Source organism: Aptenodytes forsteri, unplaced genomic scaffold (genome assembly GCF_000699145.1).
Source record: "Aptenodytes forsteri isolate BGI_AS27 unplaced genomic scaffold, ASM69914v1 Scaffold60, whole genome shotgun sequence".
Classification (NCBI taxonomy): Eukaryota; Metazoa; Chordata; class Aves; order Sphenisciformes; family Spheniscidae; genus Aptenodytes; species Aptenodytes forsteri.
Genome location: NW_008794175.1, coordinates 718,127 through 742,031, shown reverse-complemented (window position 1 = coordinate 742,031; position 23,905 = coordinate 718,127). Strand labels below are relative to the sequence as shown.

General features: G+C 41.5%; 1 protein-coding gene across 1 annotated transcript in view; it reads left to right on the top strand.

The window, feature by feature from the left end:
• Positions 1 to 23,905, top strand: part of SLC17A8 (solute carrier family 17 member 8) — a 29,788-nt gene that overhangs the window by 4,154 nt on the left and 1,729 nt on the right. Inside the window, exons 2-10 of the mRNA XM_009284161.2 lie at positions 3,254 to 3,506; positions 6,303 to 6,421; positions 12,031 to 12,145; positions 12,613 to 12,700; positions 15,560 to 15,646; positions 16,568 to 16,707; positions 18,280 to 18,429; positions 20,767 to 20,899; positions 22,191 to 22,301. Of these exons, the coding sequence (XP_009282436.2) occupies positions 3,254 to 3,506; positions 6,303 to 6,421; positions 12,031 to 12,145; positions 12,613 to 12,700; positions 15,560 to 15,646; positions 16,568 to 16,707; positions 18,280 to 18,429; positions 20,767 to 20,899; positions 22,191 to 22,301 (1,196 nt within the window). The remainder of the gene's footprint in view (positions 1 to 3,253; positions 3,507 to 6,302; positions 6,422 to 12,030; positions 12,146 to 12,612; positions 12,701 to 15,559; positions 15,647 to 16,567; positions 16,708 to 18,279; positions 18,430 to 20,766; positions 20,900 to 22,190; positions 22,302 to 23,905) is intronic.

Sequence of the window (23,905 nt, the reverse complement as noted above, 5' to 3'; positions counted from 1 at the left end):
CTTGCCAAGTGTTGTATGTTTGCTGAAAAAAGGAAACAGATTGATGTAAGGACTGAACATTTTCCATGCAGCAAAATGCTCTCCTGCGTTAGTCAGATAATTAGAGGAGAGCCCTGGCTCTGAAGCAGTTTTCTTCTAAATCAGTGTACAAGTGAAAATTTTAGTGGCTCTACCAAAATATACAGATCAATTGGAAGATATATTTCTCATCTTTTCATGGAGTTGCCATACCTTCATTATATACCTGTTCAACAAAATAAGGCCAAAAAGCTAGGTCAAACATTGGCTCTGTGAATGTCTGCACTGCTAATGCTTCATTCCAGCTCCATTTTTGGACTGCTATTGCAAAATAGTTTTCTCCGAGACAAATCTGCTACAGAGGGGTTAACGTTAAGTTTTGGGGGTATGAAAAATACTGTGTGAATTTGGGGTCATGGATCAGTCCTCAACCTGCTTTTATTAATGAGTAGTTGAATACAATAGCAAAACAATTAGTTTCTCCGCAGAGGCAATGTTGGCCTGTAGTGCTAGTCCTGGCTCATCACTTTTAACACTGAATTTGGAGCAGAAGGATGTTTTCATGCCTATGTGAATTGACAGCCAGCTGAAAATGTCCAGATCAGAACAGATGTTTTGGCTTTGCATGGTGTGTCTAATCGTTGCCAGCTGCCCAAAATAATGCACCAATTAAAGTCTAATATCTCTCTTACAAATAGATAGCCTGGTAAAGGTATAAAAATTTGAGGAATTGTGCTTTGATTTAATTCAATCAGTATCTTAGATTATGTTAGAGGAAGACAATTAAATTACTTCTTTTGGTTTGTTAATAACTTTTTTGAGATGACAGCAGTTCTAAAAAATAATTATTCAATTGTCTTTTCACTTCCTGAGGTCTTTATTTCTGATATTTTATTCAGTTTACACCTACCTATATATACAGCAAAGAATATATGGTGTCTTTTTAAAGTGCCTGACTGCATTACTCCCTGTACTGTCATTTCCCTAACAAATGCTGTTTCCCTGCCAGTGAATCATAAGATCTCAATCACCTTCAATAACACCACAGTAATATCACATTTCCTGTGTTACCTTGCTTTAGTGCAAAGTCTTCCCTCCAGCCTGACAATAAGCTAATGATCTAACTTTGCAGTTAGCACTGCTTTGAGCAAGGGGTTAAATCAAATAACCCCTGGAGTTCCCTTCTGGCCTAAAACACTCTGATTCTAGTGTTTCTTGGAAATGTGAGCTGATGGACTGTAACATGCTTTTTTTCTTGTTGCTTAGAATAAGGCTGGAGTAATGGCTTGATGATACGATGTAAAAAGGAGTAATATAGTAAATGATGCATCAGTTAGCCTGTAGCTGTAAAGCCTAGAAATGCTGAGATTTTTAAGTGAAATTTCATATTGGAAAGTGAAATTTCATATGGCACCCCAGGAAGCCATACTTACCACCTATATTTGCAAAACCTTTAGTATAGAGTACTAGCTGTTAGATTATGGGTAATACATTAGATTTACAGCAACTGGAGAAAGCTGTGATTAAACCAACACTGTTCTCCCAAAAAACCCAACCAGCTGCTGTGTAGGTCGGCCAGGTGTAGCCCATCCATATATGCTCTGGCAACATTTCTTTATAGCTGATTTTTATAGGGAAAACCGAAGTGCATTAGATTTCAAATACATTCAGCCAGATGTGTGAAAGAAGGAAATAAGTTGCTTCTTATCAGAAAAGAGTGAATGAAATAATTTCATCATCTTATATAGCAAGCTGGGCTTCCTTTAGATCAAGCAACTGTTCATATTTTTACAGTACTGAGAGTAACTCCATGGCAGACACAAAAGGAGCTGGATCCTGAGCTCACTGCTTCAGAGCAATGCCAAAACTAGAAGGTTTCATAATGTAACTGCTGATCGAGGCCATCCTTTAGTAAACACTTAACCTTAAGCTCATGGATAGTGTTCAGTGGGCTAGTCATGTATTCACAGCTAACCATGCGCTTAAGTGTTTCAGCGTGTCAGAAAACCCATATTCTGCATTTAAAACAAAGACATGGGAAGTTAATGTTGGGAAAGGAAGTATTTAACCGTGTTCAGTTCTTTCTGACCTCACCTTTTCTACCAGAGACATTCCCTGGTCCTACAGCACAGGATGTTAATATCTCCAATCAGACTGGGAGACCAAATTAATTTTTAATTGCACTGTCATGCAATTCCAGATAACATGGAAGTGCCATTTTGTTTAATATGAATCTCTCAACTGGGTTACTTCTAGGAAAAGGAAAGGCTGGATACGCAAAGCCGGAGGAGCTGCCCTCCTGTGTCAGCCGGTAGCTGGTGGGCAGCCTCTCGCAGGCTGAAGTGGCTGGGTACCATTTGCCCCTATCCCGAGTAAATGGGAGAGCCCGCATCCCTGGCCCCTTCCCTCCCGGCTCCTCCCAACCGCACTGCAGTTGCCACACCAAATTTGATGCAGGCAAAGCCATTTCAGCCTCCGCTGCTGAGGAGTGGTGAATCAACAGCCCAGAAAGCCCCTGTCTTCCTTCAGATCTCATTTAATATTAAGTGTTTTAAACAAAAGTTCAACACATTCAACAATAGGAGTTGCGGGGGTTGCTTTGCAATGACCTAAGCCCTTGTGGTGAGAGGATGTTTCAGAGAAGTGGGGACACGTGGCTTCAAATCCCTTCAGGCAGAGAAAGTCTGGGCCTGGGTCTTTTACATCTTAAGGAGGTGCTTTGATGCCAGAGCCTCTTCTCTTCAGTATAGCTCTGATTTTTGTCTCACAAGTGAAAACAAATTCACAGGGAGTTTTGGGCTGAGCAAAACCATGCTTTGTACTGTATTTGCCCTTTTCTTAAAACCTACTGCCAGCTTTGCTTAGTGGATCTAATTAGAAATGATGACGAATTTCTTCATATGTATATTTTCCTAACTACCTGCAGAATTTATCACAACAGAGCTCAATTTGGCTCTCATAATTATGCTCATGAATAGCCTGTGAACATTTTTCTAGCTAGCTGGCCAGCTAGGTGGCTTGGATTTACAAACTTCAGAGGTCGTTCATGAAAAAGTGCAGGCTATGCTAACCTTTCAAAGCCTGCCCAGCATTAACTCATACACAACCAAGAGACAAACGCCTCGCAAGGAGATGATTTAGCAGCTGACTGGAGCATGTAACTGCCCGTTTACATTTCAGCAAATTTAACTGAGACAGTAAGGCATTTTCATTTTCTGTTTCTTCATCCGTTTAGGAAAATCGATGGCACAAACGTAGAGGATGATCACATTGAGCTGACAGAAGAGGGGCGGCCCGTGCAGGCAAGCACCCGCAAGCTGGCACCATGCGACTGCTACTGCTGCGGGCTGCCCAAGCGCTACATCATTGCCATAATGAGCGGTCTGGGCTTTTGCATCTCCTTCGGAATTAGGTGTAACCTGGGTGTTGCCATCGTGGAAATGGTGAACAATAACACTGTTTATGTTAATGGAAAACCAGAGCTGCAGGTGAGAAAACGTCTTCCTTTCACTGTTCTGAGCAGACCCCATTGCAAAATCATCAAAGTGCCACACATCAAAGTAGTCTATATACATAGGTCAAAAACAGAGACATGTGAATCTGAATTCACATAGATGTGTAGGTGCTTAATTCCTATTTAGGTCTCTAAGTCACATTAAAAATCTGTAAGATCTGAGGATTTGCAATGTCATAGAGGATGTAAGCAGCAGAAATGAGAACTGAATTGACTTGCATGTCTATCAGGTCCCTGATCTTCCAGTCGTAGACAGGTTGTGTTGTGGTGGCAGAAGCTTTTACTATTTACTATCTCTCAGGGAAGCACGCTCTGATGCTGCTACAGAAGGAGTGATTAATTGCTGTATGTAGCACTGCACTCACTCTATTGAGATCAGTAGGTGACTTTCAAGACCTTAAAGTAGTCACTGGCAATAAGACAACAGGTTTTTACAGGTTATTGACAATGTGGATTGCTGTCTAGAAGTATTCGGAGCTAGGTACCAAGCTATTTTCAGATTTGCAGTAGATGGCATGTGTTTCACAGCAGATGCCTACAAACCTTTAACGATGCATCCAAGGAACTGCAGGTTCAATGCATATCTTAGTTTTCCCAGTCCTGCCTTGGTACATAGCTGTGATATCATGAGTCCCTTTATGGACTTTATGAACTTGAACCTCATTTACATTTGCTCTGCTTGTTGACTTATTTTTTGATACTGTCATAACAAATTATTCACAGGAATATTGACTCTTATGTGAGGATTCCCCATGTGCTGAGGTCTAGGAGGAAAGCCACTACAGAAGGACAAAGCATCATCAGTCCCTCCTAGGGAACACAGGCTTCCTCCAGCCCATGGATACCCTTTGTTTCTCAGCACATTCCCTAAAATAAAACACATATCCCAGGGAGGCAGATACCTTCTGTAGTGTTGCTAGAGATGAATGAAAATTATTCATCATCTTTTCTGCCAAATATTTTAACTTTTGGTACAAGAAATTTGCAGAACATGTCTATAGTAAATTTCCAAAGTTAAAAGAGTGTTTCTAATCAGACTCAATAAACCCTAGAAAGATTTACCAAAGTGAATGAAGAGTTTCCTAGTTCTTCCTCATCTGCAATCTCCTCTGACCAACTCCTGCTGCTTAGACTTGCTGCTGAATTTGTGTTTATTCAGTCTAATTTCTGCTCCCCGAGGTCCCGCTATGGCTTTCTGGTTTATACTTCACACTGTAGCAAGAGAAAGGACGTGCCTGCATAGGCTGGGAAGCTCAGAAGAGGTAGTTTGTGGAAATTTGGACAAACTCATCTCACATTATTCTGTTTGGGCATGAGCACCTCCTGATACAGGAACTTTTTCCATGTCGCATGGTGTTTCTGCCTTCAGAAATTAACAATACCTAGAAACTAAGCTGGAAATTGCTAGTCGAAAATTAGGTATTTAGAACGGAAATGTAACTCAGCACAGGAAAGTAGGTCTCTTGTCAGAATGCATATTGATGGGGAGGGAAATCCTTTAGCCCTCTGTAAACATGCCTGGCTAATTAATGCCATCTTTCTCCCTGTAGGTTAAATGAGGAGCTGTTTTTTAGTTTGCTTGTTTGGGAAAAAAAATCAACCTCCTGGTGAAAACTGGTTCTTCTTTTACACACAGAAAGTAATACAGAAAAAAGAGATGTTAAGGTTTATCACTCTAGTTTTCATTTTTCTTTAGTATTTTAGTAACAATTTTAATTCAGAATCTAAAAGACATCTGTGCTACTTCCTCATATGATGCTTAGCCACCTCTCCGTGCCATGCGGTTACCATAAAAATGATCATGAAGCGAAACATCATGGTTACTCTTTGCTCCAAAACAGCTCTTCTGAACTGAGGGTTCAAGGAGGAAAAGTTGACACTGACCTTACATTAATGTGATTATACTGTGCCAGGCCCTGTCTGATCTCCCAGAATGGAGGGCAGGAGGGGCACCTTGGATCCACCTTTCTTTTCTTCACTTCCTCTATGTTTTGCCCTGGGCTTTGGCTATCCCTCCTCTGAACAAAGTATGTCAAACAAGGTCATCAGAGAACAGGAATGTCCTTATTCAGGAAGAGCCTTGAGAAGATTGAAACTGCTTGGTATCCAAGGATGAGGTATATGGTGAAAGCATTTCTCTTGGCTGCAGACATTTTTGGCTAGGAACCATCTATGACCAGCCTGTGGGTGGCCTTCTGTATCCAAATCCAGCCCGATGACTGGCATCACTTTTAATAAAAGGAAAACTAGTCAGCTAGCTAGTGCTACCTACTTTTATTTCTAGATTGCCTTGTCTTCAGGTGTTACCCCTGACACCTCACACACACACACCCTTTTCTGCTCCCATGCCACCAGCCTGACCAGCTGATCAACCCAAAGGACCTGAGCAACCTCCATAAACTTGGGGAAATGGATATGTCCATTGAAAGGCATCAGGTCCTTGCTATAACACCGAGCACGTTTCAGGACTAAGCAGCCCAGGGGGAAGCAGTGACAAGTGGCAAAGATGAAGCTCCAGCATTAGCTGCCCTCTGGCTGAAACCCTTCCCCGTTCCTATCCACCCGACTGATAGCTAAGAGCAAAAGCAGTAATCTCACGTGGAAATTTGACATCCTTTTGCCTTAACTGGGGGGATTCAAGCTCAGCAACACCAGCGTAAAGAGACTGCCTCGATTTGGAGGATGAGTGACTTCTGTGTGACTTCCAAATAGTGGTTATCTTGCAATAAGTATGCTTCATCTTACAGCATTTTTTCTGTTTCCTTTACAGAAAGCCCAATTCAACTGGGATCCAGAGACAGTGGGACTCATTCATGGCTCTTTTTTCTGGGGTTACATTGTGACACAAATTCCAGGAGGGTTCATCTCAAACAAATTGGCTGCTAACAGGTAAGAAAACAATTATCAAAAGAATTAAGCTTTACAGCCTGATGACTGTTTTACACTGTTTAAATGATGATTACCAAAATAGTGAATTAATGTGTTTCAGGAATACACATCTGAAACTGAACGTGCAGTATTTAGTCTATAACCAAAAAAATGGGCCTAGATTTCCATTATGAGTCTATTGCTGATTCTCCCAATTTAGCTTGTTAATCTCAAATATGTACACATTTCTTCTCGAAACAATAATGCTTTCTGGAGAGTGTTAGGAAAATCACACCTAATGCTTCAGACAATGATTGTAGCATTTGTCTTTCAGAAGTTGCCTTAGTGCTTTTTAGCTCAACACCAAAAAAAAATTTTCCAACAAAATTTGACTTTTCTCCTTTAAAAATTCCCTGTGGACTGAAGCTGGGCATGTAGGAATTACAGAACTATTTATGTTCTGAAGACACAAATCCATCCTCATGCACATGGATATCCTCGCCATGGCTGGATACAGTACTGACTGTCTGTAATTAGGATTGCCTAGAACTTCTAATAGAGCCTCAAGATTTCTGTTTGGTGAACTACGAGCATCTATACAGATTTCTTCTATGCTGATTGTATTTGTGGGCTGATTTTTTTTTAATTCAACTGCTTTTGAAAATGAAAGTAAGAAAAGTAGCTAATTTTGCCAAAGCTAACTTTGGTTTTGGGCTTTACTTCAAAAAGTCTTCAGAACTTGGAATATGATCACAACAGAGAGAGGGAGAGTGTCTGAAGACAGCTGGTTGTGAATGAGCTCATGAGATATGCATGTTAAGAGTGTTTGGGATCTACAGATAAAAAAGATGGTTGGAGTTAATTTCATTCTCTGCAAACAAGATGTGACTTATCTACAAACACTTCAGAATTGGAAAAGGTCTTTAAGGCTAGTTATATATTGGTTTGCCCCAAATCAAAGTACTTTGCTCTCTGCATTCTGCAAAGAGCTATAAGAGTTAGAAGACTGCCTGGGAGTTCTTCCCACCTATAAGTCCTTATGGAAATGACTCCAGGACAGAGTCATCCCATAGAATTGCCCAGAAGTTCAGTCCCAACTCCCTTCTGTCCGTAGCCAAAAGTTACTCAGAGTTCAGTTTGCACTGCTTCTTCAACACTACTAACATCCTCAATTATTCATTCCTCTACCAGACAAAAGTGCCTAAGCAGAATATTTTTCCATCTGCCGAATAAGCCAAAGAAATTAGCTAAGCTTAATCATTCCCCCAGCCTTTTTAGTCTTGCCACCAGCTTTTGCAGCAGGAGGGCCCCGAAACACAGATGTGCACACTGCTGGCTGAATAATTCAGCATATTATTTGTTTGGCTTTTGTTTCCTTAATTTTCTTGCAAACAGTAAAATCAACCATGTTTACACTGTTACTCAACGTATTCTGTCAGCTGACTACTTCCTTAGGTATGTGTTGTGTATATGCACAGAAAGCTGTATTTCTGTCCCCATGAGACTTTCAGACTCAATCTAATACTGTAATACAACATAAAATTATGGATTTGGCTATCATAACTGGGTTTAGGAGTAGAATTTGCTGAGAAGCAACAATATCCCAAAGGCTGGGCTCAAAGAGACTTTCTGTCTGTAGCAATAGGATTCACAGGTCTGGCTAGCACCATGTTTTTCCATTATTCCTTGTTTACCCAACCAATTTCAGCTTAGGTACATTCACCAGCGGTGCCGAGTTTCTGTTTCAGAGGGGTTACTGGCTAAGACACAGGGCAGGAAACCAGGAGATCTGGGGGCAGGCTGTGAACCCATCCCCCCCGAGAAAGACAAATGTTTTCTTTTGTCCCAACTGCACTCTGGCAATGAGATGTATTATTCTATCCTATTATTGACATTATAGATTTAGGTACCTTTGTCACTTGTTTAAATCCTGCTTAGCACAGTGCAACCTTGAACGTACATGGATGCCTCCACCCTAGGCACTTCTCTAATGCAAATAGCTATCTGTAATAATGAGGGATTCAAATGGATCTCAGAACAGCTGGAAATATTGAGTGCTTTATGGTTATGCACCAAAACCATCTAACACCATGTAATTTGCTTTATACATTCGTCCAAATTTGTGTAGGTCTGCATTCCACCAAAAAGTTCATGAATCATTTAGTGACAATGTCCCTTTAACTTGCTGCTTATCCTCAAACAGGCATCCAAATGTAGTTTCATCATTGTTTGGTGGTGACAAGGATACACGAAACATAAGGCACCTCCTGATATCAGTTTTCAGTAACAGCACCTTGCTGGGCATAGGAGTCTGTCGCTGAAGAAGTGTTTTGATCCCAAAGTGGCAGCTGGCTGGGGATCACAGCAGCGAGGAGAGAAGAATACATTAATGAATTGAACAGAACTGGGATATTTTTAGTCATGGTGGGGACCAACGTCTTTGGGATAAATGGCAGTGAACTGCTGGAAAGATGCTGGCTCTTTGTGGAAACACTACCTGCCCTCTTAAATAGTAGCAGGGGAGTGACTGGTTCTAACTCAGTATAAATGATGCATTTACAACCTAGGCATATTAAGAGTTGGTGCTAAATGAAGTAGCAGAGATTGGAAACTCAGTCTTCAGGGCTAGCTGTTTGAATAATTAAATGCCTTCTCTTTCTTATGGCTTATTCTTTCACGTGCTTGCTAATTTACATGATTTGCTGTAGTTCCCCGAGACTGTCAATAGCATTATGGTAACAGACCTGATATTTCTGTTAGTGGCAAGGAAGCAAGGTGCAAAACTCTTTTCTTCACCAATCATAATAGAGAGCTAAGTAATACTTATTTCTCAGCTAAATGTTTACTTGGCTTTGAAAGCAGTCTCCTAAATGTCAAGATATGATCATAGGCTTTGTATTCCAGTTCAGATTTTCAGACTGCTTTCTATTTAAATCTGTTCCTTTGTCACTTCCCTCCACCAGCCTACCCAGCCTCTTTGCTTTTGTGTTCACCTGTTGAATGCTTTCTTGTCATTCAGATTATAAGCTGTCTAGGCATGGACTGTTTTTTTTGTTAATAGGTGTAGAGAATTTAGACAAAACAGTCTTGATCTCTGACTGTAGATTCTTCGCGCTATAATACTACCATTAATCCTACTGTGCATAGTAAGCCTAGATTAAAAAATGAGGTGACATATATTTCCTGTAAAAAAGTTTTCAAAAACAGACTGAAATGGAAACCATTGAAACCCTTATTTAAAAAAAAAAAAAAAGAAGAAGAAAAGAATGGCAACAAAAGGTTTTAAAAGTTTATAAATATTTTGAAGTGAAACATGATAAACAGCTATGCATAATAAGATCTGTGTATGCCTTTGGCAGAAAAATCAAAAGGGAGACAAATACTGCTGTTGTCCAAATCATATGATTTCAGATCAAATATCTGTCTAATACCATTCATATATCAGAATGAAGCTTAATGTGTCTTTTTGAAATGCCACATGCATAACAAGACAATTCAAAACTTGTTAAACATCAGTGAATTTGAATAGTCTGAAAAAGGAACATGAATGATGGTCCACAAACAGCAGCATGCTGCTAGCTAACATCAGTGTAGCTAGGAGTTGAGGGCCTTTAACAAAAAGGACTGCTTTATTCTCAGTGTGTCACCTTGAGTCTCGGAGCAAGACAGGGCAGCTTTGGGCTGACCTCCCATCTGCTAAGTGTTGTGGTCCCCAGGGCCACCAACTGCTGCAACTTTCTATCTGCAGAATGAAAGATCTCCAACACAAAGGCAGTCTGTTGAATTGCAGACAACACAAAGAAGACAGTAAACTACTGAGGATTAGCAGTAATCCATTCAATGTAAATGGTGCTTGGCAGTTGTGGAGAACTCCTACTGCCAGTTCTGATATTTTTCAGTGCTGTAGCAGGATCTTAGAGGGGATCCTCAGGTATATCGGCTTCCACAGATGCTAGGTTAATGAACTCTTGATATTCAGAGTTCATGACACTGCTATTGAACCCCATTCATTGCACAGAAAGGAAACCTGAGGCTTCAGATACATGAAATCTAATCAATCAAGTACAGCTTATTTTTACTAATCATAGAATCATAGAACCATTTAGGTTGGAAAAGACCCTTAAGATCATCGAGTGCAACCGTACACCTAACACTGCCGAGTCCAGCCCTAAACCGTGTCCCTAAGCGCCACGTATACTCATCTTCTAAAAGCCTCCGGGGATGGTGACTCAACCACTTCCCTGGGCAGCCTGTTCCAGTGCTTGACAACCCTTTCAGTGAAGAAATCTTGCCTAATATCCAACCCAAACCTCCCCTGGCCCAACCTGAGGCTGTTTCCAATTGTCCTATCACTTGCTACTTGGGAAAAGAGACCGACACCCACCTCGCTACAACCTCCTTTCAGGTAGTTGTAGAGAGCGATAAGGTGTGCACCAGCCTCGTTGCCCTTCTCTGGACACGCTCCAGCACCTCAACGTCCTTCTTGTAGTGAGGGGCCCAAAACTGAACACAGTATTCGAGGTGCAGCCTTACCAGTGCCGAGTACAGGGGCACGATCACTTCCCTACTCCTGCTGGCCACACTACTTCTGATCCAAGCCAGGATGCTATTGGCCGCCTTGGCCGCCTGGGCACACTGCCGCTCATGTTCAGCCGGCTGTCGACCAACACCCCCAGGTCCTTTTCTGCTGGGCAGCTTTCCAGCCACTCTTCCCTAAGTGTTGCATGGGGTTGTTGTGACCCAAGTGCAGGACCCGGCACTTAGGCTTGTTGAATCTCATAAAATTGGCCTCGGCCCATCATTCCAGTCTGTCCAGATCCCTCTGTAGAGCCTTCCTAATATTGGTAATTTCAATGGTTGTTCCAACCAGTTGTTCCCAGTTTCTTTCTTGGTTTCCAGTGGTGTTTTCCATGGTGCAGCAACCTCAGTTTTCAAATGAGCTCCCCAAATATTCTTTTACATTGGGCACACTGGGCCCCAGGTGCATTTAGAGCCTCGACTGACTTGTGCCCAGCTGCAGCAAGTGTTCTTCCCAAGCAGTGTAACAAAATGTTTATATCATGTTTTTCACAGAAGCTGCCTTGTAGAAATGCCCCTTCTATGTCACGATCACAAAGGATATTTGTAGCTGTTATTTAGAGAAGTGATGCTGGAAAGGAGTTGACCTTAAGCAGCCCTGTTACACATTTTAGCAGCAGCAAGTGGAACTAACTAGCACACTCCCATGTTTCAGAGAGGCACTCAAACCAGACTTTACCTGATCTAAGTTAAACCCTATTGATCTAACAGAATTTAAGTACTTCCCAGGATAGGAATCCTTCTTTCAGGTGATGACTCATATAAACAGCTTAGCTTCCAGTACCAACACCCATGTCTATTCCTGTGATACAAATTAAAACCCAGCACCTTTCTTTAACTATGTATAAAACTTCTGTTCCATTCAGAGAAGAAAATGTATTGTCCATATGGGGATTTTACCCCCTTTTGCCAATAAGGGGACTTTACAAGTATTTGGGTTGGTGAGATGGTGGTATGTGAGATGATTGTCTCTGTGACTGTACCTGAGAACAGCATCACTTCTGAAAAGTAGGCAATAATTATATTCCCTTTCATGTTACTTTTTTCCATAGGGTATTTGGAGCAGCTATCTTTCTAACATCTACACTGAACATGCTCATCCCTTCTGCAGCAAGAGTGCATTATGGCTGTGTGATGTTTGTAAGGATTCTGCAAGGTCTGGTGGAGGTAGGAGCACTCACCATTTTGGTCCTTTCATACATCATTTGTTTTTGGACATTTGGCTCTAAAAAATCATTAAGATCTTTTGGTCAGGTTTTCTGCTCAATCTACATTTTTACTTGTTGCTTGGATGACAATTTTTTAATCGTACCGATTTATATTTTTAAGTTTACTTAAAAGGAAATAAAAAATTTAGGTTTCTGGTGCTGCAGGTCGAGGTATTTTAGTTTCCTTGTGCCATCCACTGCATGTACTAAACAGTATTTTTACCCCAGAACACATTGCCATTTAAGCGATTATCCAAATTATTTTGACATCTTCATATCCAAACAACAGAGCTCTTCCAGGCTTACTTAACATTTCCTACATCATTCCACGGTGACAAACAGCTAGACAGGTTGGACAATATCAGCAACTGCTTGAAGTAGGAATGCAGTGAAAGCAAATCACATGATGTGTGAAATGTCTGCCAGGGCGTCACCTACCCAGCCTGCCACGGGATGTGGAGTAAGTGGGCTCCTCCACTGGAGAGAAGCAGGTTGGCCACCACATCGTTCTGTGGTAAGTTGATAGGCTTATACGGTTTAGGTAAGTACATATTCCTATTAGACATATTTTATTCATTTAATGATTTAAAAGAGAAATGCAAACCCTCTGCCCTTTGCTGTACCTCCCACATACCCCTTCGGCTTGTACTCTGAGCTCAGGAACCTGAGAGTCTTTTTGTTTAATATGTCACCATTTTATCATTTAAAGCCAACCCTCAGAATGACTCTCATAGTAAACTAAAATGGGTCTAGAGGTGTCAGATGAGAGAAATCACGCCTTTTGGGTTTTTTTTCCATTTGCTCCATCTTTAGGGATTCCATTTATTACACATATTGAATTGACCCTCCTAATCAAGCATGCACTTAAAAAATTGTTTTGAAAGGACTTGAGTACTTTAGGCTGGCTGCTCAATATACTGCAGTGGAGGTGATGTAACTTGTTGCCACTGGCTGTTCTGCTTTACTTTGTTTTGAATTATGATTAGGTTTGTACTTTGCTCTCTTCTCTGGGTCCCTTTCCAATGCTGACAGCTGGCCTTCTGGAAGATGGCTTATGGGAAATTTCAGAAGACTTCGGAGAGAGGAACTCAGTGGAAAAATGGGAGAAATCAAACTGTCTCATTCCCTTTGGAATGTTTCTAGCCTCTGCCAAGAGCCTTAAACCTTGTTATGAAGCAGGGAGCAGGAAAAATACTAAGGTTTTACACCTTTTTCTTCAAGGAACATACCCTCTTTTCGCTTACAGCCATACTAATGAAAAGGAAAAAAAATAAAAAAGGGTTTTCTACTTTTAATTCCATCCTCTGGGTAGCAGTTTTTGAAAAGAGGTGCCACAGGTCACTCTGTGCTACCACAGTTTCTTGCCAGAAGAGAGTACTATGAGTGTCACACCTGTGTGGCCCTTTCCCAGGTCTAGTTTGAGCTGTCCCTTCCTCATACACTCTCCTACCTAATGTCTTCATCTTCTTCTGGTAACCCTGCAATCTTCAATTATCTGCTAATTCCAGGCAAAACTGTGGATATTATTATCTCCTTACCAGCTCCAGGCTGGATTTGCGTAGATGGATAAATGTAAGGAAGATGAGGCATAATCCAAATGTACTCCCTCTGCTTTCGTACCCTAAAAGGTCCAAATATGCAGAGTGTAGAGCAGGAATGGTTCTGCTGTAATCTCAGATGCACTGTGTTGGTAGTGAAGGAAAAGGCCCTGCTTGTTAATTCATTCTGTCATTTCCCATCCTCTAAGACACCCCCATCATCTGTATTTGGTGTGTCACTTCCCATTTGTAACAGGGTAATTGGACTGGTGAGTAGATGTCTAAAAATGCTGAAGAAAAATCAGAAATAGTAGGACTTTGAAGAGTAAGCAGTTGCAAAAGGTGGAAGAGAAAACAATGAAAAAAAAATGCAGGTGGGTGGGGTAAAGCCAGCTGAAGATGAATGTCTGAGAGAGAATATTCAATAGAAAATGTAAAAGTCACATGAAAAAACAGTCTGTCCATCAGCAGTGGAACTGAAATGCCAGGGAAAAATACAGCACTAAAATACAGGAGAAAGGGTAAAAGGAGTGAAATGACAGAACAAAAGCAGCTTTTCATATTATGGGAATTTTATTTTTGCTACTGATGACTCCAGGATTTAGTGATTATTTAGGTGTTTTTATTTTCTGTGGAAGAACAGACCAAAAAAGAAGCCCCTCCACCCTCAGTGCTCTCTCCTTGAAATCCTAGCACCGGGTATGGAAAGATCCATCCTGCAGCTCAGCACCCATTTTAGTGGCTACAGATCACCAATTCTTGCACTTGAAAGGTGCACAGGAACAGTGGAAAAATTAGGAAACTCCATGTTAACCAGGTTCCTGGTTTCTCTGACTGTATTCCTGCCTGGGGCTTTGCTATTGCTGTAGGAAAAATGAATTACAATTACACAGAGATGAGGGAGAAGGGACACTGTGAACCATCGTAGAGAACTATTTGCTAATGAGTAGAGCATTAACAAATGTTCATTAACAAAGTATGTAATACTCTCAAAACCACAAGTATCTCATTTCCTAGAATAATTCAAAGCAACATTTCTCACATGTGAAGCCACTGGCACCATCTTGCACTGAAACCAAGTGTCCAGATTGCATGAATTCTCCCTAGGGTCTTCATGGAAACTCCTTTCCAAGCACTTAAATTCTCATCTCTTTCTACAAGTCAGTAGGAAATGTATTTCACCAGTATTATACATTTCACCAGTATTATATATTTCCCAATCAGAAACCTTGGCACAGACCACTTTTTTATCCTTTTTTTCCCTGTCAACTTTTGCCTATTTATTCCAGCTGTTTGTTCATGCCGCTGATACAAACTAAACATGGTTAAACAGACTCAGGGTTGGTCTGAACAACCCCTCCACTAGCAGCACTTGTGGGGTCATGCAGCTAGGGCCACGACAAGAGTCTCCCAGCATATTTGCAACCATCAGGATTTCTGGACACCAAGAAGGCTTCAGAAATTTGGGCCATTAGCTTCTCCAGAGCTCACTTTGTATGCCACGGGGTTAGGTGGGATTCCCCACTTCAGTGCATACAGCTTATGCCTGTGTGGTGGTTCACCATCAGTTTCAGCTTTGTGAATCCCATTTACCTACAGGGCATAGCCCTTCTAGCCGCAAAATGAGACTTGTGATCCCACACCAGTGAGGGCTAGTCCTTCCTACCACCCCAAGCTAAATTTTTCAGTAGCCATCCCATTCCCCACGTTCACAAGAAATCATGGTGCCAATCAGCCAGAGGCGTTCCTCCAGTTCTGCCCCCGTGAGCACCTGCGCTGAAGGCTGGGCTCCCCTATAGTAACTGACATGTTTTCTTAATCCTTTTTCTCCTCAGGGTCTTATGCAGGTGCAGTGGTCGCCATGCCGCTGGCAGGTGTGCTGGTACAGTATATAGGATGGTCATCAGTCTTTTATATTTACGGTGAGTTGCTTAACATAAAGGATCTCTGCGACTAGACTGGTACTGCCAGCAGTTTTGTTAAACCTGTATAACAAGTAGGGATCAAAGTTGTTTTGGTGAATGAAGAGGTTGCAAATGGGTATTCCAATTTATTCCCTACTTATTGCAGCTTCTGAAAGCTTTTATTTTGTAATCATCTGTTGTAAAATATTTTAAAATTGTAATGACCAGGCTACAGCCCATGGTCACCCAGTGACAGGGTTGGATGCAGTTGCAAAGGTTGCTCTGTAGCACAAACACTCACGATCCGTGTCCTGGAGCACACGCTAACAGTGAATGCTACAGCATGTGCTGCTGATGAGGAGCCAAATGCCTCTGAAACCTTCTGCCCTGAGACATCTGCCCCATGCTGCCCACTCTCGGTAAAAGCAGTGCCACCTTTACAAAGTGGTCCCATCACACAGGTACGGCCTTATTGCTGATCTGTGGTGCCTCGTGCTTCCCCTCGCAGTACCTGGCAGAGCTCGCTCAAGCGCGGCCTTGCACATCAGCAACCCAGTTAAGATGGGTTTTCTCTGGAGACACAGAATGCACCGTAAGATTTGCCATCACAATCTGTTTGTGAAGTTCTTTTACGCAGATTGTGACCATGTTATGACCGGTGTGCTTTTTTCCTTCCCCAGGTCCCACATAAAGCTTTGGTTCTGCCTTTTCTCTGCCCCACGCATATCACGTAATACAAGTGACAAAATGCTCAAACACTTTGCAAGCAGGCATACAATATACACAGAGTTAGTGATCATATTTTCTTACTTCCCTCGGCATATTTTCTACACAGATTTGGTTTAATTGGCTCTTGAAACAAACTTCAAGGCCTGCAGATGCTGAAGTGTGGCTTTACTGTTTTTTTAAAACCGAGCTTTGCTTTTCCTGCCTCTCCAGGAATGTTTGGGATTGTTTGGTACATGTTCTGGCTGCTTAATGCCTATGAGAGCCCTGCTGCACATCCAACAATAACCAATGAAGAAAAAATATATATAGAAACAAGTATCGGAGAAGGAGCCAGCCTAGCTAGTGCCAGTGTAAGTAAAAAAAGGCTTTTCTGGTTATAATTTGTGAGCGCTTTACACAAGATCAGCGTATGACTGGATGGATACTATTAGCTGCATAAAGGCAGCAGAACTATTTGCTGTTGATATTTAGGGGCTTTTCCTTTCACGAAAATTACAGGATCAGGTTCATGCAGCTGGACAGGACGAGTTCAGCAACATGCAAAACACATACTGCTGTTTCAGCTCTCAGTTTATAGGGCCTCCTTAATCTAGGGAGGGGAAGGGATTGGGGAGAGAGGGGGAACCACACACTCTGATCTCCTGCTCTTGAGCAACTATCATGTTTGTTCTAAAAAATATTAATGGAAGTAGCTAAATAAGAAACTGGCTGCAGATGTTAAATTATCCAGCTGCCTTTTGAGCTCTTATCAAGGATGATTGAAATTCTGAAAGCTTAAGAACAGGGTTTCTGCCCTGCTCACTCTCACAACAGCTCAGCTCATTGTTTTAAGACTTCTCTCCTCTCTCTGAAAGGATCCTGGAAGATCCTGGAAACTTAAAACTAAAACCTATTTTCCCATCAAACTTCTCTCCATTTCCTTAGATAACTCATTTTTGCTAGTGGTGAAAAACAAAGCTGTTTCTTGATAAACTCTTCCTTCTTGGCTTTTACTTGAGAACGTTCTGGAGCAAAATAACTCCAAACTCTTTTCTCTACATGTTTTGTGTAGTAGCCTTGCTGAGAGTATAAAGTACCAGACTCTCCTTTTGGGCATGCTCCTGAAGTTTGGCTGAACTCACTCAGGTCTTGGCTGGAGACACACACACTCATTCCAGGTCATGGTTTTCCCCTTGCTGTACAGTGGCTTTACTGCAGAGAACATTAGTACTACCACCATGTGTTCACACACGACCGCAGGCATACAATTGCCTGTAGAACACAACCACCATTTTAAAAAAAAGAAGAATGTCAATGTATGTTGCCATAGTTGCATATTTCAGCTTCTGATTTGAATTCTATTATAAGTGAATAGGGCTCTGAAGTGGTTTTTTGTGCCTGCAGTCTGGAGTATTGAGGCATAAATAGAAACTGGAAATGCCAAAAGCAAGTTATAGAAATTAAATCCTCTACCACAGATTTTTTTTCTGCATGAAACAGATTGGGTTGAAGCAGGTAGCTGTCTGTTGCTGCGCTACCATGTATTTCTTAGCTTGGATAATCCTTTTTTCACAATCGTTTCAGTGGAATGTCTCAAATTCATGCCAAAAAGTGGGGAACGGCACAAGGTTTTCTCTAGTTTTCTTTGATTCTTTTATTGATCCTGTTTTCCCAATAGCAGGATTCCAGAAGACCTTGTGTAATTTCAGTAAGTAGAGCAATAATAGTACAGTAGTCATCTTAAAAATCCTAACTATTCTAAGAAAGTTTCTCTACTTGTCTTTTGCCAATAATCCAGGAGATATCTTTCACTTGCATTGTAAGTGATTTGCAGTGTAAACTGGATGCAATGTACTGGATAGTCCTGATACTAAAAGATACTGCGCTCTTTATTCTGCCTTCTGCCTACTCAAAAATGCCTTCAATTTTATTTTTTTTCCTAGAAATTTAGTACTCCCTGGAAGAGATTTTTCACTTCAATGCCAGTTTATGCAATCATTGTGGCAAACTTTTGCAGAAGCTGGACCTTCTATTTGCTCCTTATAAGTCAGCCTGCTTACTTTGAAGAAGTCTTTGGGTTTGCAATAAGCAAGGTAAATGTCTGAGGTGAAGCAGTGACCTTCAGACCTCACCCTAGGAGATGAAGAGCGCTTGAAGATCCCCAGATCTCTCTGGAGTCATTACAGTAGGTTATTCACACTAGTTGTCATGACATACTTCTGGTGATCTGATAGAAATAAAAGCTTGCTAGCATCAAATTATTAGCAAAAGGAAAGAACTGAAAAGTTGTTTTGGGAGTTGACTAAAAAAAAATCATGAAAACCACAAGGGAAGTAAATAGAAATGCACATTTTGTTTAGTGCTGGCAGTTTAGAATTACTTGCCAGGTAATTTTTATCCTCTTCTTTTTTTTTTTTTTTTTTTTTATTCCTTTTCCTTGACAAGGGTTTTATCCTCTTCTTTTTTTTTTTTTTTTTATTTTATTACTTTTCATTGACAATGAGGTGTCAAATTCTGTATGGAATGATATTTCCTGCCACTGCCACTTCATTAAAGTCAGTATTGTTACACTTCCTCTTCAGAGCATACATGAGGACTTCAGAATATTTGTTCCAGAAAAGTTTTCCCAACATTCCTTTAGAAAAACTACTTGCTATACTGTAAATAATTTTCAAGCAAGTGTAATCCTGCAAACTGATAACAAACAATGTCATTATCTGTGTGGTCTGGGAGCACCAGTGTGCCCAGGTTCTACAATGCTGTTGTGGTAGCAATGACACTCTGAATGGCCAAGCGCAGCATGGAGATGAAGAATAGCAGTATTAAGACAAAATAGGTTTGTTTATTCTGAATTGCCTTTCATAATGCTAGAGTTGCACCTCTGTGTACCTCACGAGTTAAAAACTAATGTAAAACTGACTCAGTGTCAATGTAAGGAGGTTGAACATCCTAAAAAATAAACTCAAACTTCTCACTAAATTACTTCTTCAAAGAAAAGCTTCTAGAAGGTGACATGCTGATCACTAAAACTTCGCAAAATAGTCTTTTCACATATCTGGGATAAGTACCAGAGCTAACAGAAACAGTAATAACCCTTTGGCAGAAAATTCACCAAGGGGAAGTCACACTTGACCAACTTGATAAACTTCTATGATGAAATGACTGACCTGGTAGAGAAGGGGAGAGCAATGGTTATTGTCTACCTAGACTTCAGTAAGGCCTTTGATACCGTCTCCTATAAGATCCTCACGGACAAGCCATTGATGTATGGGCTGGTTGAGCAGACAGTGAGGTGGATTGAAAACTGGCTGAATGGCCAGGTCCAGAGGGTGCTGATCAGTAGCACGAAGTCTAGTTGGAGGCCAGTAACTAGCAGTGCACCGCAGGGGTCAATACTGGGTCTGATCCTGTTTGACATCTTCATTAATGATCTGGATGATGGGTCTGAGGGTACCCTCAGCAAGTTTTCAGATGATACAAAACTGGGAGGAGAGGCCGATATGCCAAAAGGTTGTGCTGCCATCCAGAGGGACCTCGACAGGCTGGAGAAATGTGCTAACAGGAACCTCATGAAGTTCAACAAGGGGAAGTGCAAAGTCCTGCACCTGGGGAGGAACAAGCCCATGCACCAGTACATGCTGCAGGGCCATCCAGCTGGAAAGCAGCTTTGCAGAAAAGGACCTCGGGGTCCTGGTGGACACCAGGTTGAACATGAGCCAGCAATGTGCCCTTGCGGTAAAGAAGGTATCCTGCGCCGCATTAGGCAAAGTATTGCCAGCAGGTAGAGGAAGGTGATCTTTCCCCTCTATACAGCACTGATGAGGCCATACCTGGAGTACTGTGTCCAGTTCTGGGCTCCCTAGTGCAAGAGAGACATGGACATACTGGAGAGAGTCCAATGAAAGTCCTCAAAGATGATTAAGGAACTGGAGCCTCTCCAGTTCCTATGAGGAAAGGCTGAGAGAGCTGGGACTGTTTAGCCTGGAGAAGAGAAGGTTCAGGGGGGATCTCATCAATGTATACAAATACCTGACGGGAGGGTGTGAAGAAGACAGAGCCAGGCTCTTCTCAGTAGTGCCCAGTTACAGGACCAGAGGCAATGGGCACATTCTGAAACACAGGAGGTCCCATCTGAACATCAGGAAACACTTCTTTACTCTGAGGGTGACTGAGGACTTGCGCAGGTTGCCAAGAGAGGTTGTGGAGTCTCCATCCTAAGGTCACTCCATCCTAAGTTCACCCAGGTGTTGGTTGCAGATTCTGTTGGAGGAAAGGTCTGCAATCCTCCCACACAAGGATCCAGGATAAAAATTTGTCCAATGGGGGTCGGGGTGGGGGGAAGAGGTGAAGAAAAGGTATGGTTCCTATTCTCTTCCCCCTAAATCCTGAGGGAGGACATGAACAGTAAGCACTCATTTGTCTAATTGCAGGTTGGCCTTTTGTCGGCAGTTCCTCACATGGTCATGACAATCATCGTACCCATTGGAGGGCAGCTAGCTGACTTCTTACGGAGCAGGAAGATTTTAACCACTACCACTGTACGGAAGGTCATGAATTGTGGAGGTACTATTGGATTCTGAAAATACAATATTTCGATTGTGTGCTGCAGTTGATGTAAATATCATCGTTTGGTCCATGTTTAATTGTAACAAGAGACAAATTAGTCCAGATTGCATTTGCAGCTGGTTAATCTGAAGCATTTAATGGAGAGCTGATGTTAGATGTCCTCATGGTATAAATCCTTATTCATATGAGCATGCTTTTGAAAAGGAAGGAGGCAAGAAGCTTGGTTAATAATTAAAAGGATAATAGGGACTGGCCCAGAAGATTAGTGTGATCAAATAGGCCTCATCCTGCAAACTTGTACAGACAAAGTTAACCATGTACCGTGGTGCTGGAGAGATCCTTTCCCAGAGGATACAGCCTTGCAATAACTGGCCATGTTCCTGTGTGCTACTTCCAGCAGAACCCACTGGCAAGTTTAGGCTGGAAGGGTTGGGTAAAAAAAAACAGACGGGGGACAGACAGAATCATTTTACTCAGCACAAAATAATTTGTTTCCAGTTCAGTCACTGAACTGAAAAATCAATGACATCTACATGTAAGGAAGATACTAAATTAGAGCAAAAATTTCAAGCCAGATAGCCTGAGGAGTCGCTCTCCTCTGCCAGTTCCTGGCTTACATTATCTATGGACAGCACAGTCTGCCTGAAATAGAGATGCCTGCAGTCAGAGATGCCATGCAGCTTGGCTACACATCTTCACAAAGGATTCTCGGAGTCATTGTGTTTTCAGGGTATGTTTTCATTGTCATTCAAAAAAAAAACCCCAGAAGGATTGTAACGTTACAACTAGAAAATGTTAATTTGCAGTAATGGCAGAGACTGGAAGTTCCCTGTGATGTTCAGGTCTGTCCTATTTTGTTGGTGGCACACTTATCTGAAACATGCTCTTTTACTCTATTTGCCAAGAACATCTCAAATCGCTACAACCATGAGAAATTGAAGGCAAGAAGTATTTTTCTCCTTTCCCTGCCACATTTGTGTGTTTGTGAATTTTTCAATGCTTTGCACAGAGTCACTTTCTCATAGTTTCCCTGTACTGCTCAGTGAGTTAATGTCACCAACTGCTTGGGTCATTTACACAGCAATGAAGAGAAAAAAGTTTAGTCTCGAACAATAAGTATTCAAATATTTCTGTGAATCCACAAAGCTGTGAAGTATGTTCAAGAATAGCTGTAAGATACGAAAAAATTTTGTCTCGTTTTAAGTTGCTATTCTGGCTAGACCTTATTGGTATCTCTGTGACTAATAGTAATTTGAATGTAATTTATTCCTACGTGTTTCATTTGAAGGCTTTGGGATGGAAGCAACCTTGCTTTTGGTGGTTGGTTATTCTCATACAAAAGGTGTGGCTATTTCCTTTCTGGTGTTAGCAGTAGGCTTCAGTGGCTTTGCAATTTCAGGTAAGAATTAATCTTATTATTGGTTTTACTATTAGTGATAAATGTGATGTTGTTATCCTCACTGTTGTTACTGTCATCATTTCTATTATTCTGTTTGCTCTTAATGTGGCTGCTTATGGGGTATTCCCTATTTCTTCCCACATCAGAAATAATTTACTTCAGTATCTATGAAACGTGTTGCACATCATAGGACGTGAAGCTTTGAAAGAACCTGCTCTTTATTGATTCCAGTTTACATCAGCTTTGTGCTGTTATTTTCTAATAGACTTTTACAGTGTCAGCCACCTTTTCTTCTTGCATAAACAGTATCCCTAAAAGGAGAGAGAGAATTACTCTGGAATGAATAGTTGCTCAAAGGCTATCAGTTGCAATCCCACTCCCAGCCCTAGCTGCCCGTTTCTGCTTTCTAGGTCAGTCCTCTCTCTGTTGTGTCCTATAACCAGCCCTTCTTCAGAACAGCTGTTTCTAACACTTTCATGGGTCTCACCAGTCTCAGACTGACTTTTGTAGCTCCACCAAGTACCATCATTATTAAAAAAAAACCCTTTTGTTATGAAGATGGAAGGCCATCAGCTAGCAGACTGCCAAGAAGATGGATCTATTGAGCAAAATTGACCACCAAAGTAACTGCTGGTCTTCAGTTGTTTCAGTATTATGCAGATGGAAAGTAGTTTTGCTACTCAGTTATGAGGTGCTTGCATAGCAGGACATTTCAATCAATCAATTTTTATTGCAGGATTTTCCCAGTACTCAACTTTTTACTGTATTTAATCCCATGGACTTGGAATTCATCATCCTTTCTTGTGATCATCCATAGCTCATATGACTAATTTTCGTTATCTAAAGCAAGATAATTATCTGAGCTGATTTTTACTATGTGTTTTTATTTCTTAATAAAATATGTACCCAGAAGATACGCTATAGTAAAGGTAATTATTTTCCCTACTGGTTTATATTCTGTTTTTTTATTATGTTGTTAAACTGTTACTTAAAGTACTGGAAAACATGTATTAAAAAACACTACTACCTAAATAAAAAGATATCAGACATTTGACAAACATGAGGCATTCCTTCCTTAATTAAAAATGTTTGCTGAGTGCATTGTTTCAGTATGAGAAGATGGGAAGCACAGATACTTTAAATGAGGCCAAAACAAACTGTATTTTCTATATAGCATGATCCCCATAGGCGAGGAAAAAAGAGGTTTTGAAAAAGAATAAAGAGTTGCAACATATCTTCCATCTTTATCCCAAGAAAATGTGAGACCTGGACAAGCTTGAGAAGTGGGCCTGTGTAAACCTCATGAGGTTTAACAAGGCCAAGGGCAAGGTCCTGCACCTGGGTCGGGGCAACCCCCGGTATCAATACAGGCTGGGGGATGAAGGGATTGAGAGCAGTCCTGCCGAGAAGGACTTGGGGGTACTGGTGGATGAAAAGCTGGACATGAGCCAGCAATGTGCGCTCGCAGCCCAGAAGGCCAATGGTATCCTGGGCTGCATCAAACGAAGCGTGGCCAGCAGGTCGAGGGAGGTGATTCTGCCCCTCTACTCTGCTCTGGTGAGACCCCACCTGGAGTACTGCGTCCAGCTCTGGAGCCCTCAGCA